General features: G+C 40.3%; 1 protein-coding gene across 1 annotated transcript in view; it reads right to left on the bottom strand.

The window, feature by feature from the left end:
• The window catches only part of ARAP2 (ArfGAP with RhoGAP domain, ankyrin repeat and PH domain 2), a 192831-nt gene that overhangs the window by 129971 nt on the left and 49058 nt on the right, over positions 1-13802 (bottom strand). Inside the window, exons 8-9 of the mRNA XM_077815769.1 lie at positions 11911-12031; positions 6550-6728 (exon numbers count right to left, since the gene is read on the bottom strand). Of these exons, the coding sequence (XP_077671895.1) occupies positions 6550-6728; positions 11911-12031 (300 nt within the window). The remainder of the gene's footprint in view (positions 1-6549; positions 6729-11910; positions 12032-13802) is intronic.

The following is a 13802-nucleotide window of genomic DNA, read 5'->3' as shown; positions in this document are numbered from 1 at the left end:
ACCTCTCCTAGGTACTAGGTTTTTTTTTCCCTTACAGAAGCATAGCGACACCAATATGTGAAAAAATATTGGGTAGTCTGACTCTCATGCCTCTGTGGTCTGTGCTATTCTCTGCACCAGCAGTATGGCTGGCTACCACTGGTTTCTCCCTCTCTTCATGTGTGCGCTCACACAAATGTAATGCTGCTTCAAGTGGCATTAAAAACTTTGCATATGTTTCTGCCAGTTAAACTAACTGAACAGGGAAAGATGTGCCAGAGTAGCTTTCAACTACTCCCCTTTCCTGACTTTTTCCTCAGGGTGTATTTTTATCTCAATCATGAATTCACCACCATGGTGCAACTATTTCCATCTCACCATTTGGAAGCACCTCTCATGGCTGTTAGGTCAAATTAAAGACAATAGAACCTATTTTGCCACAATCTCATCAGTACTGAGCCACAGCCACTGAAGAACAATCTTTATTTAAAATATCCTGAGCTCTACGCTTAAAGTTGTAATGCTCTAATTACGCAATGGCATTAAATAATGGATGATCCTGTGATCCTTAAAAGGGTTGATTATAGGATAAAATATCAAAAGTCAAAAAGGCATCATAATGACTATAATTAATTAGCTAATCATTGCATTCTTTATGTTAAAATAAAAAAAAATTCAAAAAAATCTATAGCCACTTTTACTTTACATTCTCCGGAATTATAAAGTACAACTGGCTACGCAAGCTAAAGGATAAAACACACAAGTGATGAATGCTAGAGAAAGCACTACATTATGAGCAAAATATTAAGAGAGACATTTAATATAAGTAATAGTGGTAGCACAGCAGCGGTTCATGAGGCAATCGTTCAGTTTGAGCTGATAAAGTTCAAGAACGTTGCCGTAGCAGTTTACTAGCAAGAGCCCTGGATTATTGCTGAGAAAGCACAGTATGGTGCTCCCTTTATTGTTAGTATGCTGTATATCTTAACTATCCCCTTCACAAGCCCTGAGAGTGCTTTATTTATTTAGCATGAAGTTTGGATATTGGACGAAACATCCACTGTAGAAAATAAGGCATAAGAATTATATACGGTAAGTTATCAACTGGAACAGCATCTTACCATATAAAATACATGGCACTAAAGAGCCAGCAGTTACAATCAATCAAAGGATCATGTATAGAAGTTCAAAAGATAAAAACACCACATCCCTTAAATCATTCAGTGATTAAATCCCTTAAATCCCACATCCCTTAAATCATTCAGTGATTCAGTTCATAGTAGTTTAAATAAATAAAATTCCAAAGATCTTCCTCAAAGTAGACCAACTCTTATCTGATGGAAACTCAAATGGCCTAGTCTTTAAGGCATTTCAGGAAAAGGATCATCTTTTTTCCCTGTTGCTTTCCCATCAGTTCAACAACAGCACCACCAATCTTAAAAAAATGGTTACTAGATAATTAATGGGCGTATGAAGAGCTTGGTGTAAGCTCAAAAGCTTGTCTCTATCACCAACAGAAGTTGGTCCAATAAAAGATAATACCTCACCAACTTTGTGTCTCTAATGGATGTGTCAGAACTGAGTAAAAAAGCAAAATTCTAGTCAAGCAATCGGGTTACCAACACTACAACTTACAGGAGACTGACATTACAAACACGGATTTAAGCCATCCTAAAGCATCAAGCACAACACCAATTTGTGCATGAATGGTTTTAAAATAGAAATGGAAATTTCAGTAAGTTATGGGCTGACTAAATTGATTCTGTATGTTCTATTTTTCACTTTTGCTCCACTCAGGAAGTTTAAGAAATCCACACTACATACGCAGTCTAAGAAACTGATGGTTTCATAGTAGCAGTGTATCACTGCCAGAAGCTCCAGCTAAACCAATCACTTTTTAACTAGAAATAGACGTGAGAAATGAAGTTCTGATCTCAGTCTGAAGTTCACAAAGTTCATGATGGCTATGTTAGGATCTGGCATTTTGGCTCAGACTGTTCTCTACTTTTAAAAACAAGGAAAAATCCTGTAAAGTGCCACTGGACTTTTCTCTATCAAGTTTAATAGAGATCAATAAATCAATGAGATCTACTCTCATTTCAAGATAGTAAGATGTCTAAATAGCTTCTTTTAGCTCTGCAGTTATAATAAACCCCTGTAAGTCACTGTGGGTGTAGTTCTAGTATGGATGTGAATTCCAATATGACTAGGATACGAGGACACCCCTGAGCGTATTTGCCTGGTAATTACTGGGTAAAATACGGTCTCTTTCGAAAGAGAGAGATTTTTAGAACACTAGAGCACTCTACTGGTTTCAAAGCTGTATTATTTATTTTCCTCTTCAATTAAATGCTGCAAGAAAAGTAATCAGAATCATTTGGGTTTGAACTTCAAATTGAATCAGAATGGAAGGATTACCTGTAAAGGAAGAAGTACAAAAAAAGAAAAAAGAAGTATGTTTAAAAAGGGAAGCCATCCTTCGTGATTTTCAAATAGCAAAGAAAAATTAGAGTAGAGGGACAGTCTTTCAAAGCAACTACAAAAGACTTCCTTCACATAAAATTCTTAATAACTAAAATGACTGAAATAGGCCATATGCCCATCCTGTTTTTGCACTGCATATTTCCCAAGCTTTTTCCTAATTCTGGACTCATGAATACTAGCATGCACGTGACAGATTGAGGACATTTGCTTCTGTGTTAAACTGTGTCATTTTGTTTTGTAAATCCCATTTGGTTTCAGGGGCTCTACTTCATATTGCAGCTTCCTTTGTGGATTAGAGCGTCCATTTTGCAGCAGGGGCTTGAGGCCTAGTGGAAGAAAGACTATGGCTGAGAAGCTATGACGCAACCACAGTGTTCAATGACACTCTCCTACTGGAGCAACAGGTTTGCTATCAGTAAGGCCAATAACTTGTAATGACTCTACACAGAAGCCAATTGGGGGAGGGAGTAAGTGCCCAGAACCACTGGGCTGAAGCACATGGGCAAAAGGGGGACAGAGACTGTTTTTAAAAGAGAGAAGCTTCCATTCACCACCATATGCAAGCACAGCAGGCTAAGGAGCAAAAAGGCAGGAATGGCTGCCTAGTGACTATGGACACTGATGAAATCCAAGACTCACAGGAGGGGTCAGGGGGAGACTATACAGGACTGTTTGTTGTTTTTCAACAATCTGTATGTTTTAGTGCTGTTTAAGAGAGAGTTACTGGGGTTGAGCAGTTCCCTTGCTAGGCCAGTATTCTTTGCTTTTCTGTCCCAGAGTCCCTGAAAGCTTTAATTGCAAAGCTCAGAGCACCCAAAGTGATACAGAACTCAGAGTCTGTATAAGAAACTTGGGACTAAGGCAAGTTGTTGTACTGGTTCTAAGGTGGATAGGCTGTGGGGGGGTTCACTGCCCAAGGTTGTCAAATGCAGGGTCTGCACCTGGGATTATGCCTGAGAGACCCAGAGCTAGGAACAGTGACAAATCACTACCCAGATTCCGCGGCTTAGAAGCACATGGAATCCAGCATTTAGATCCAACTCAGCAGATTGGTGTCCTGTCAGAGGAGGATTGAGTCAGCTTGTGACACCAAGTAATTCAAGATGAAGATAGCCATGTTCCATCCACACCATTTAAACTTCTTCTAGTTAAGTTGTTTATTTTCCTTATTCTTATATATGATGCACTATATTCATGGAATCCCCTCTCTCTCTCCATTCCTTAAAACAATTTCCTTCCCTGTGATGCCAGAGAGGGAACTGTCTTGCCACTGAAAAATATAAGAAACAGCACAACTTGTTTTCACACTATTTCAAATGACTTGTGGCTGATGGGAAGAAAGAAAAGAAAAAGAAAAGATTGAATAAGTAAGTGAAGGAAGGGCGGCCAGCATGTCCCTTGGCCTGCGCTGCTTCCTGCACGGCCCATTGGCCTGGAGTGGCGAACCGTGGCCAGTGGGAGCCACAAATCGGCCGAACCTGCAGACGCAGCAGGTAAACAAACCGATCTGGCGCACCAGGGGCTTTCCCTGAACAAGCGGCGGACCAGCTTTGAGAACCACGGAGCTAGCGCATGAATCAAAAATAATGGGTAGAAAAATGTTTTCTGAAAATACATTCTCAATATTCTACATAAATTTAACAGAGAGTCTGGGGACTTTGTATATTCTCCTATCCTTAATAGAAAACTACTGAAAAACAAGTTGTAGAAGGGGGATCAAACCAGGACTCCAGTGCTGCTGGCATAATCAACAGCAGATGCAAACAGGTTACAACACCTTGGACCAGATTTTCAAAAGAGCTCAGCAACCAAGAGCTTCCACTGTTCTCAGTGTGAGCCACTGAGTCCTGAACACTTTCAAAAATCTGACCCAAATTGTGGGGGCTGCACAATTGTCAAAGTCTAGCCTCAAATTTGTACACTTTGCCTTTGTAAATGTATCAGCAGCTTTGTGCTTGAAAGTTAGATACTTTTTAAAAAGTTGGCTGTGTTTCTTTAGTAAAAACAACTCGGTTCCAAATAAAAGGCAGAGCTACAGTCACAAGCATTTTGAAAACTGCTTAACAGTTTATCCTGGAGGTATACATGCTGATGGCTCTAAACTTCCATTTGTTCCTCATTTCAATGTAGCGATGGCTTATCCTCACTTTTCACTTAAAAGCTTGAGGGAAGAGGCTAGTAGAACACCAGTGCCACTCACTCGGAAAGACATGCCCCCAACACTATCTCGATAACAAAACAGGATATTACGTTGGTGACAATACAGTAGGTATAGTGGGCAAAGTGCTACAAAAGTGTATGTATTTGACTGAAAACTGGAGTATGAAAAAATATAGTTTCTCAACAGCTGGTGTTACAGCTTTAGCTAAAGACATTGCTTGGACTATTACCTTTGTAGACTCATGAGAAACCACAGTCCTGCAACTTGTTTCATTCAGGCAAATCCCATACCCACATGGAACCACCCTGAATATCATGGATATAAAAAAAGTTGCAGGATTGAGACCTAAAAATATCTTTTCTGCTGGGTGAAATGAAGATGAAATACATTTCCATTGCTTCTTGGTAGACTTTTTGTATTTAAAAGACCACTGGCCTTAACCTTTTTTTAAATAAACATATCAAGTTACAGGCACCTAACTAGCTACTGTGGTCATGACTGAATCATGATCGAGGCCCTAAATGCCCCACAGGCCAGCTAACAAGACTCTTTTCTCTTCAGTGCACCTTTTAGGACAAACCTTCCCTCTAGTGAAAATAAATACCAAATTAAAAATAAGACGTGGCTGAGATAATGAGTGGTAGCTACAACATGGTTTAGCACTGGGATAAGCCTAGTAAGGAAATGGTAAAAACAAATGAACTGGACCACAATTTGTGCCCAAATCAGTTAGTTTTGATAGACAACCACACAAAATGCACCTGGTGAGTCTCAGACCTCCTTACATACACACCCCCTCAAGCGCTGCACATGCGTCTAGAGAAGGAAATTCCTTCTCAACCCTCAGTGGGCAGCCATATCCTGGGAAAGAATGGTGGGACCTAATCCCAAACACATGATAGGTCCCAGCACAAACCTAGGTAGCTTCACAGAGGAGAAGGCAAATTGAAGGCAATGAGGGTACATTACAGACTGACCAACCTTATTGAATGTCCCAATTCCTATTTGAAACATGGAAGCTTGAGTGGAAAAACAGATTTTAACTGGTAAAAGAGCAGGTATTGGATCGCTCTCAGGTCTTTGCATACGAGGCTTGCTCTGACACCATGTCTGGGTTACCATGCATTCCCAAGGTGAAAGGGCGGGGGTGGAGGGATTGAAAGATTACAAAAGAGACTGTGACAGTACAAAAGGCATCACCCTGACATTAGGAGCTGAAGGGAGAAAGGGAAAAAAGCCAAAACAACAACAACAACAAAAACCTTTTTGTCTGTGTTTCCCCCTTCCCCTTGGGACTTTCCTAACAATTCCAGCTAGCAAGAGCTCTGTGTGACACGGGAACTCCATTTTTCCTTACTAATATTATGCTAGGAAATATTTGTGGATTATCACTGGATTTTATGAACAGAATTAAAGTGTCAAGTTAGTACACTGTTATTTTATATTGTTTATTTAATATTTTGTAGTGCACCATGAGCAACATTGATGAAGTCAAACTTCTTAAAATACAGACATTTCTTTAAAATTTAGCAGAGATACTATTTAAATACTACAGATAATCAAAAGTACATACTATTCATACTGTACTGTTTTAAAGTCCGAATAACTAAGCCATTGTATACAATACATCCTCAGTCTTTATGATTAATCTACATGTGTATCTTGTAAGCAATATATTAAATTAATCCCATCTCTCCCACAGACCTATAAAGATATCTGGAGCTTATCACTAGTTTGTTTTTCCCTGTTGTACAATGGAGGTGGTGACACACATTTTGCTTTTAAAAACCCTTTTATAATGACAACAATGAAGCGTGATAACGAAGAGCTAAAATGTGACCATCTAAAAATGGCATAATTTTCTAACTCACTAGTTTAATCATTTTTACAAGCATTATTTCACAAAAATGTATGACAAAATTTACCTTTTCATTTTTGCAGAGCCACACATTGTTCCCCAGAAGTAAAGTAAAGATTTTGGCTTTGTATCCTTTTAGTTCAAGGTATCCACTTTTCTCAGGAGTGACAGCAGGTCGAGTTTGAGAGGTATTGGACTGTGATTTCAAGGCACTGAGCATTGTATTAATCCAGTCAATCCTTTCATCTAAGGAAAAGGAAAAGGAAATTAGACAAGTGCAGCAGGTTCCTGGAACACTGCAGCTTCCCCACTGTCCTCACATATATGCCCATGAAGGTGCTCCAGTACTTTTGACTAAGCTACTGTGTTGCATAGAAAATGTCATGCCAGATCAGACCAGCAGTCCATCTAACCTGGTATTCTGTCTTTGGCAATGGTCTATATTAGACGATTGAGAGATAAGCGCTAGAATCACTATTCTAGACAATTCTAGGACAGAGGGGAAGTTTTTTCTAACCCTATTAGACAGTGATTGGCATGAAGGTGGGGTTTTTTTGGGGCGGGGGAGGGAGAGAGATTTCCTATTTTAACTGTAAATATTTCCATGAGGGAAGGGAATGAAAAAGAATAAGCATGAACATATATCAGGTAAAGACTTAAGACAGAATCTACACTTCAGTAACTCCCATTGTCAACATGCAACTTCTCCAAGAATACAATACTTTATCACCTAAATTTTCAAATGTGACTATACAGTGGTGTTGTAGCTGTGTTGTTCTCAGGATATTAGCAAGACAAGGCAGCTGAGGTAATCTCTTTTACTACAAAAAGAAAAGGAGTACTTGTGGCACGTTAGAGACTAACACATTTATTTGAGCATAAGCTTTCGTGAGCTACAGCTCACTTCATCGGATGATACTGTAGCTCACGAAAGCTTATGCTCAAATAAATGTGTTAGTCTCTAACGTGCCACAAGTACTCCTTCTCTTTTTGCGAATACAGACTAACATGGCTGCTACTCTGAAACCTGCCTTTTACTACAGTGTTTCTCAACAGCCAGTCCGTGGACTGGTGCCAGTCCCTGAGACCTCCCTGACACAGGGAGGCAGCAAGCCAGTCCCTTGTATCAAAAAGCTTGAGAAACTCTTCTTAACTGGAAAAGCCTGAAGAAGAGCTCTGCCTAAAATTGACACGTCTTGCATGTCAACACAGGTTGGACCAATAGAAGATATTATCTCACCCACATCGTCTCTCAAACATGACTAGTGATTTTTGGGTGCCCATCTTGAAACAACTTAAAAGGGCCTGATTTCCTGGAAGTGCTGAGAATCCAAACTATGGAAATATGGTCAAGTTCAACACCCAAAAACTGGGGCATTCAAAATCAGCAGGAATTTCTGAAAATTTAGACCTATATAATACTGATAATATAGCAAATGTTTCTATGCAAAAATATTTTGCAGTTTATAATCTATTTCATTAAGGTATAGCTCATTAAAGTCTGCATTATCCAAGGCATTTAGGAAATGCCTGTTTGAATACCCTTTACATGCAGTATTACGGTAACAGCTTACAAAGCTGCAAAAGCAAGTATTTGAAGTAATAAAATTCTACTCAGTCGTTTACTCATCCATTCTATCCAGTTATTGCACAGGACCAAGATCAAGATATATGTTAATGGTGAATATTATGAGAGTTATTATTAGACTTGCCCCCACTTGTGGCAGGACTATGATAGAAGCTTTAACTCCACTTGCTTTGGGAGATTTAATTCAGAGAATAAGATATGAAACAGTAGGAAACTGATTAATTTTTTTTTCCAGAAAAAATTCAGAGTTGAATTTTCAATTTATTTAACCAATTCTAATATGTTACAACACCTAAAAATGTGTTGTAAGTCTAGATTACAGGCAAACAGACATTGTCCGTATCCCAAAGAATGCAAAGAGAGGGTGACAAAATAACAGGATGCAGATATTGGAGGAAGAACAAGGATTACAGCAAAAAGATAAGCAAAAAGTTGTTACTCAGCAAAAGGTATGTGCACAGCAAGGTAGAGCATGAATGTCTGTTCAACTCCATTCTTATGAACATCATCTTAGAAAGGGGTGTCATGGAGGGATCTTAAAGAAGAGAGAACAGCAGCTTGACAGATCACCTCAGGAAAGGCGTTTCAAGCATATCTCTTAGAGTGGATGGTTCAAAAGATCAATGGGTGCATAAAAAAAGTATTTCAACATGTAGGTCATTGATGGAGCTGAGTTAATATAAAAAAGTTTTCCACAAACATTGTTAAATTCTAATCAAATCATATTCAGATTTCAAAATAGATTGGGACATGGTTTATTAACATAACTGTGGATACGTCTACATTGCAGCTGGGAGCGTGCGTCCCAGCACAAGTAGACAGATATGCGCTAGTTGTACTCGAGCTAGCACGTTTAACATAGTGTAGCTGGAGATAGCATGGGTGGCAGGTCGAGCTGCCATCCAAGTACCAACCTGCCTGGACCTCTGGCATACTTGGACAGCAAGCCCAAGCCGCTGCCCACGTTACACCCAGCCACACAGCTATTTGGAGCATGCTAGCTCAAGCAGAGCTAGTGCATCTGTCTAACAGTGCACTGCAGAGTACATTTGCCATGTGAGACAGTTGTCTTAAACCTCCTGTCCCAGTACGAAGACAGTTAAGTCTTCACAATTAATACTGCTCACATACAAACTTTGTGCATCTGGGACAAGAAAAAAAATGAATGAAAAGTCTACTGTACGCAGCTCACAAAATTTATTTCATGGTTAATCTCTCCTCCCCTCATTTTTAAATCCAGTTTTCTTCTTTCTCCCAAAAAGCATGGGATCCATGTCTGCCAGAGCACAATACTTCTGTGGAAAACAGGTAAGCAAAATATTTTAAAATACGCTCAATGCCCTGTGCCTACTTACGTCTTCATAGAGTAACTCTTAGGAGCATTTTCTGAACCTCCCTGAGGACTTGTCTACCCACCTAACTTTAACTAAAGTGAAGCAAAACCTGTGTAGACAAGCCATAAGAGAATCAGAGAATTGTGATTTATTTAGGCCCCCCTTCTGTTTATCAAGCTTTATCGTCTACCAATCCAGAAACAACAACATGTGACTTAGGTGACCAAAAAGAAAGCACATTCATGCTTTGATATTCTTACAGTGAAGAGTTAACAAGCAAGACTCAGACTGAAATATATTGGAAAAATCCTGCTCTTGAATGCTTTATGCAAAGCCACAAATGGCAGGAACCCTTGGAAATATCCCCTGAATATTTTTCAGCCATGAACAAATTCACGCAAGTTGTGATTGGTTCAAGAACAGTTTGTGCATACACAGGAAAGGGAAATTGGGTGTATAAATTACTGAATACTTCAAATGGCTCTAGTTATTGGTACGTACCATATTATTTGTCCCAAACCTACTTAGAACAGTAAATCAACAGCTGCCTAAGCAGGCTGTTCTGTCAAGGGAGAGCTGCACATTTAAGAAAAATACAATTTGTAACCCATATAAAAGGTTTGTCATAGGGCACACAGAGGAACACTTTAAAAAGCTTGTAAATAAAAATTAATAGTTGATGCTGTTTTCTCATTATCCAAAGGCATTGGTACATAAAGCAGATTATGGCCCTACAAAGTTTCATGTTACAATGAAAATATTTTTGAGCAACAGTTAAAAAACCAAAAAACATCTTTTTAAAAAAATTGCAGACCTATTTTTAAGCCAGCCAACAATGTAAAAATGCCTGAAATGATTTGAGCCAAACCTGATAAGGATTTTTTTCCACAGGCTGGGATACTGCACTCAAAATTATAGCCTACAGCAAATGTTTATAGCCAAGCCATAACCCCATAAAAATCGGAGTTGATAATGGAAATGCTGACAGGCTTTTAACTATATTGGTGCCAGTGTACACTGCTGTGAATAAATAAATAAATATATTCTAATTAATATTCCATTTTTATTGGCTTTTTCATAAATAACTCAAGCTGTACAAAGAAAAGGAGTACTTGTGGCACCTTAGAGACTAACCAATTTATTTGAGCATAAGCTTTCGTGAGCTACAGCTCACTTCATCAGATGCATACTGTGGAAAGTGTAGAAGATCTTTTTATAAACACACAAAGCATGAAAAAAATACTTCCTCCCACCCCACTCTCCTGCTGGTAATAGCTTATCTAAAGTGATCGCTCTCCTTACAATGTGTATGATAATCAAGTTGGGCCATTTCCAGCACAAATGGCCCAACTTGATTATCATACACATTGTAAGGAGAGCGATCACTTTAGATAAGCTATTACCAGCAGGAGAGTGGGGTGGGAGGAAGTATTTTTTCCATGCTTTATGTGTATAAAAAGATCTTCTACACTTTCCACAGTATGCATCCGATGAAGTGAGCTGTAGCTCACGAAAGCTTATGCTCAATAAATTGGTTAGTCTCTAAGATGCCACAAGTTCTCCTTTTCTTTTTGCGAATACAGACTAACACGGCTGTTACTCTGAAACCTGTCAAGCTATACACACTTTTTGGTAATGATTTTGCATAATACTCTACAGGTTGATGATAAAAAAAAAAATCTACAAGAAATTACTATGGCCTCTAGTTTAAATTTAACCTTATTCACTATCAAAAAACGCTCATTGGAAACACTGCACATTTGACATTAAATATAATCTACCAGAAAACCCAAGCCAGATTTCTTCGATCTCCACATCCAAGCCATCAACTTCACTTTGCTCTTTGTCATTTTTATACTGAACACTCACTCAGAACAGATGTCTGAGAGTACAGGGATTGTAAGTAGCTCTAATAAATGTAAAGAATACCCAGAAAAATTTTGCTTTATGCCATCTCAAAAAAAAAATAAATAAATAAACACACACACACACGACCTGCTGGAAAATACCCTTTATTTTTTTTCTAACCAATACAGTACTTCAAACTGGGATTTCTATAAATTAAGTCCCTCAAACAATATAAAACAATCTGCATGTTCCAGCAGATGTGATTAAAGCACGAATTTGCTTTAAGAAAGTAGGCCTTTAATACAGGCAGTTTGGGCTATGGGAAAGGCACTTGGTTCTAGTGAATGAAAAATTCAGGCTAAGACAACCTCCGTCAAATAGTCCTCAGGCTGAACTGCACAGAGGACTCAAAGACTTGGCCTTTAGACTAACTTTGGAATCATAAGACTGTAGTTGGGAGGTAACCTATCCATGGGGTATGGAATAAAGTTCTGTCACAAAAACCTACAACATATGAGCCCAAGATTGCTGGATCCCAGTGATCTTGCTGGAAGTGTGATGACATGCATACAAAAACACTGATTTTAGGAATGTTATTTACCTATAGCCACCAATACTATCTGCTAGCAATTGGTATTTAAATATGTGCTCTGCTTACCTTCCTTTTCAACTCGGAAGACAAAAGTCCTATGAGCTGTGACAACTTCAAATTTATTTTCCCCATGGATTCTGACTGTAGCTATCGCAGAGAGCAGGATTATTCCCTTAGAGTAAATTTCCTATATCAAAAACAATAGAAATAGTTAATATGACTTCATAAAATTGTAGGTAGTTCAACTCAGATGTATGCCATTATGCCTGTTAAGTTCACATATTAATTCAGTCTACTGCATTATTGATAAGTCATACTGATTACCAAAGAACTTCTGCCCCCTCAGAATTTGCTACATAACACCAATTTCACCCTTAGGTCGCTACCCTCACCTGCCCCCTTCTCAGAAGGAATCTGACTCCATGCAGGTACATTATCCAATATACAGTAAAACCACATTTTATGAACTCCAATTACATGAAACTCTGTATTCCAAAATGCCACTGGCAGCCTGACAGTAGACAACTGTAATTTACCCTAGTTTTACCAGTCTTGCCTATCCCTACAACTTCAGGAAACATCAGCTACACAGATAAACATGACTCACTGAACAGTGTCAGGGAACTTTTTCAGCAGCCGTCAGCTTTTTCCCCAGATGTCGTAACACCAGGAAAGTATTTTCCACATAGTTGGTCAGTGAGAACAGGAGATGCATAGATTTTACCTTTAGCCTGGGATTGGAATGGAGACAGAGATAGGAGGCACCATACCGCAGAACAGTAACAAAAGAACGAAGAACAGGGAATCTCCCTGCAAGCTCAGATATTCTCTTCTCACTAACATGGCAAAATGTCTGGGATTCCTAATACTTCTGATTTGGTGGGGGTGGCAGTCTCTGGCTCCAAAATGGCCCAAAATAGAGGTGGAGGAGGGAGAAAGCCTACCACAGTTTAGCATGACTTTAAAACAAAACAAAAAACCCCTAATCAAACAGCTCAAGCCATCCCTTACACCAATGGGACCACGGATCACAGGTATTCAAGTTCCAATATGTATGTGTGAGAGAGAGAGAGAGAGAGACGGAGAGAGAGCAAATGCAGGAAAATCAGATAGGATAGTTGTATCTAGAACAGGCATGGGCAAACTTTCTGGCCCGAGGGACACATCTGGGAATAGAAATTGTATGGTGGGCCATGAATGCTTACAAAATTGGGGTTGGGGTGTTGGAGAGGGTGAGGGCTCTGGTTGGGGATGCGGGCTCTGGGGTGGGGCCAGAAATGAGGAGTTCAGGGTGCAGAAGGGGGCTCTGGGCTGAGGTGGAGGAGTGGGATGCGGGGGGAGGGGGGATGCAGACTGGAGATGAGGGGGTTGGGGTATAAGAGGGGGTTTCGGCCTGGGTTGGGGTATAAGAGGGGTTCAGAGGGCAGGAGAGGGATCAGAGCTGGGGCAGGGGGTTGAGGTGTGGGGAGAGGCTCAGGGGTGCAGGCTTCGGGCGGTGCTTATCTCAAGCGGCTCCCGGAAGTAGTGGCATGTCCCTTCCCTGTTGGAGTGCTGGAGGGGGCCATTGGAGTGCACAGGACCCAGAGGGGGGCCATGCCGCAGCTTCTGGGAGCCTTGTGGAGCAGCCCCCAACCCTGCTCCCCAGATGGAGTGCCGGAGCGGGGCCATGCTGCTGCTTCCGCAAGCCACGTGGTACAGCCCCTGACCCTGCTCCCCCAGCTGGAGCGGGGCAAGCCCCAGACCCTGCTCCCCAGCGGGAGCTTGAAGGCTGGCTTAAAATGGCTGGCAGGCCACATCCAGCCTGCGGGCCGTAGTTTGCCCACCCTGATCTAGAATGGACTTCTGCAAACCAGCTTAGCTTCAGAGCTTGGGTCTTTTTGAACCTCACTATGCTTGGGTCAGCCTGCCTTCTGATTAGAACCCAAATATGCTACTGGGATTTAGCAAGTGAGAAAGCA

This window comes from Eretmochelys imbricata, chromosome 4 (assembly GCF_965152235.1).
Source record: "Eretmochelys imbricata isolate rEreImb1 chromosome 4, rEreImb1.hap1, whole genome shotgun sequence".
Lineage (NCBI taxonomy): Eukaryota > Metazoa > Chordata > Testudines > Cheloniidae > Eretmochelys > Eretmochelys imbricata.
The sequence above is the reverse complement of the archived record's forward strand: the minus strand, read 5'-3'. Positions and strand labels throughout refer to the sequence as shown.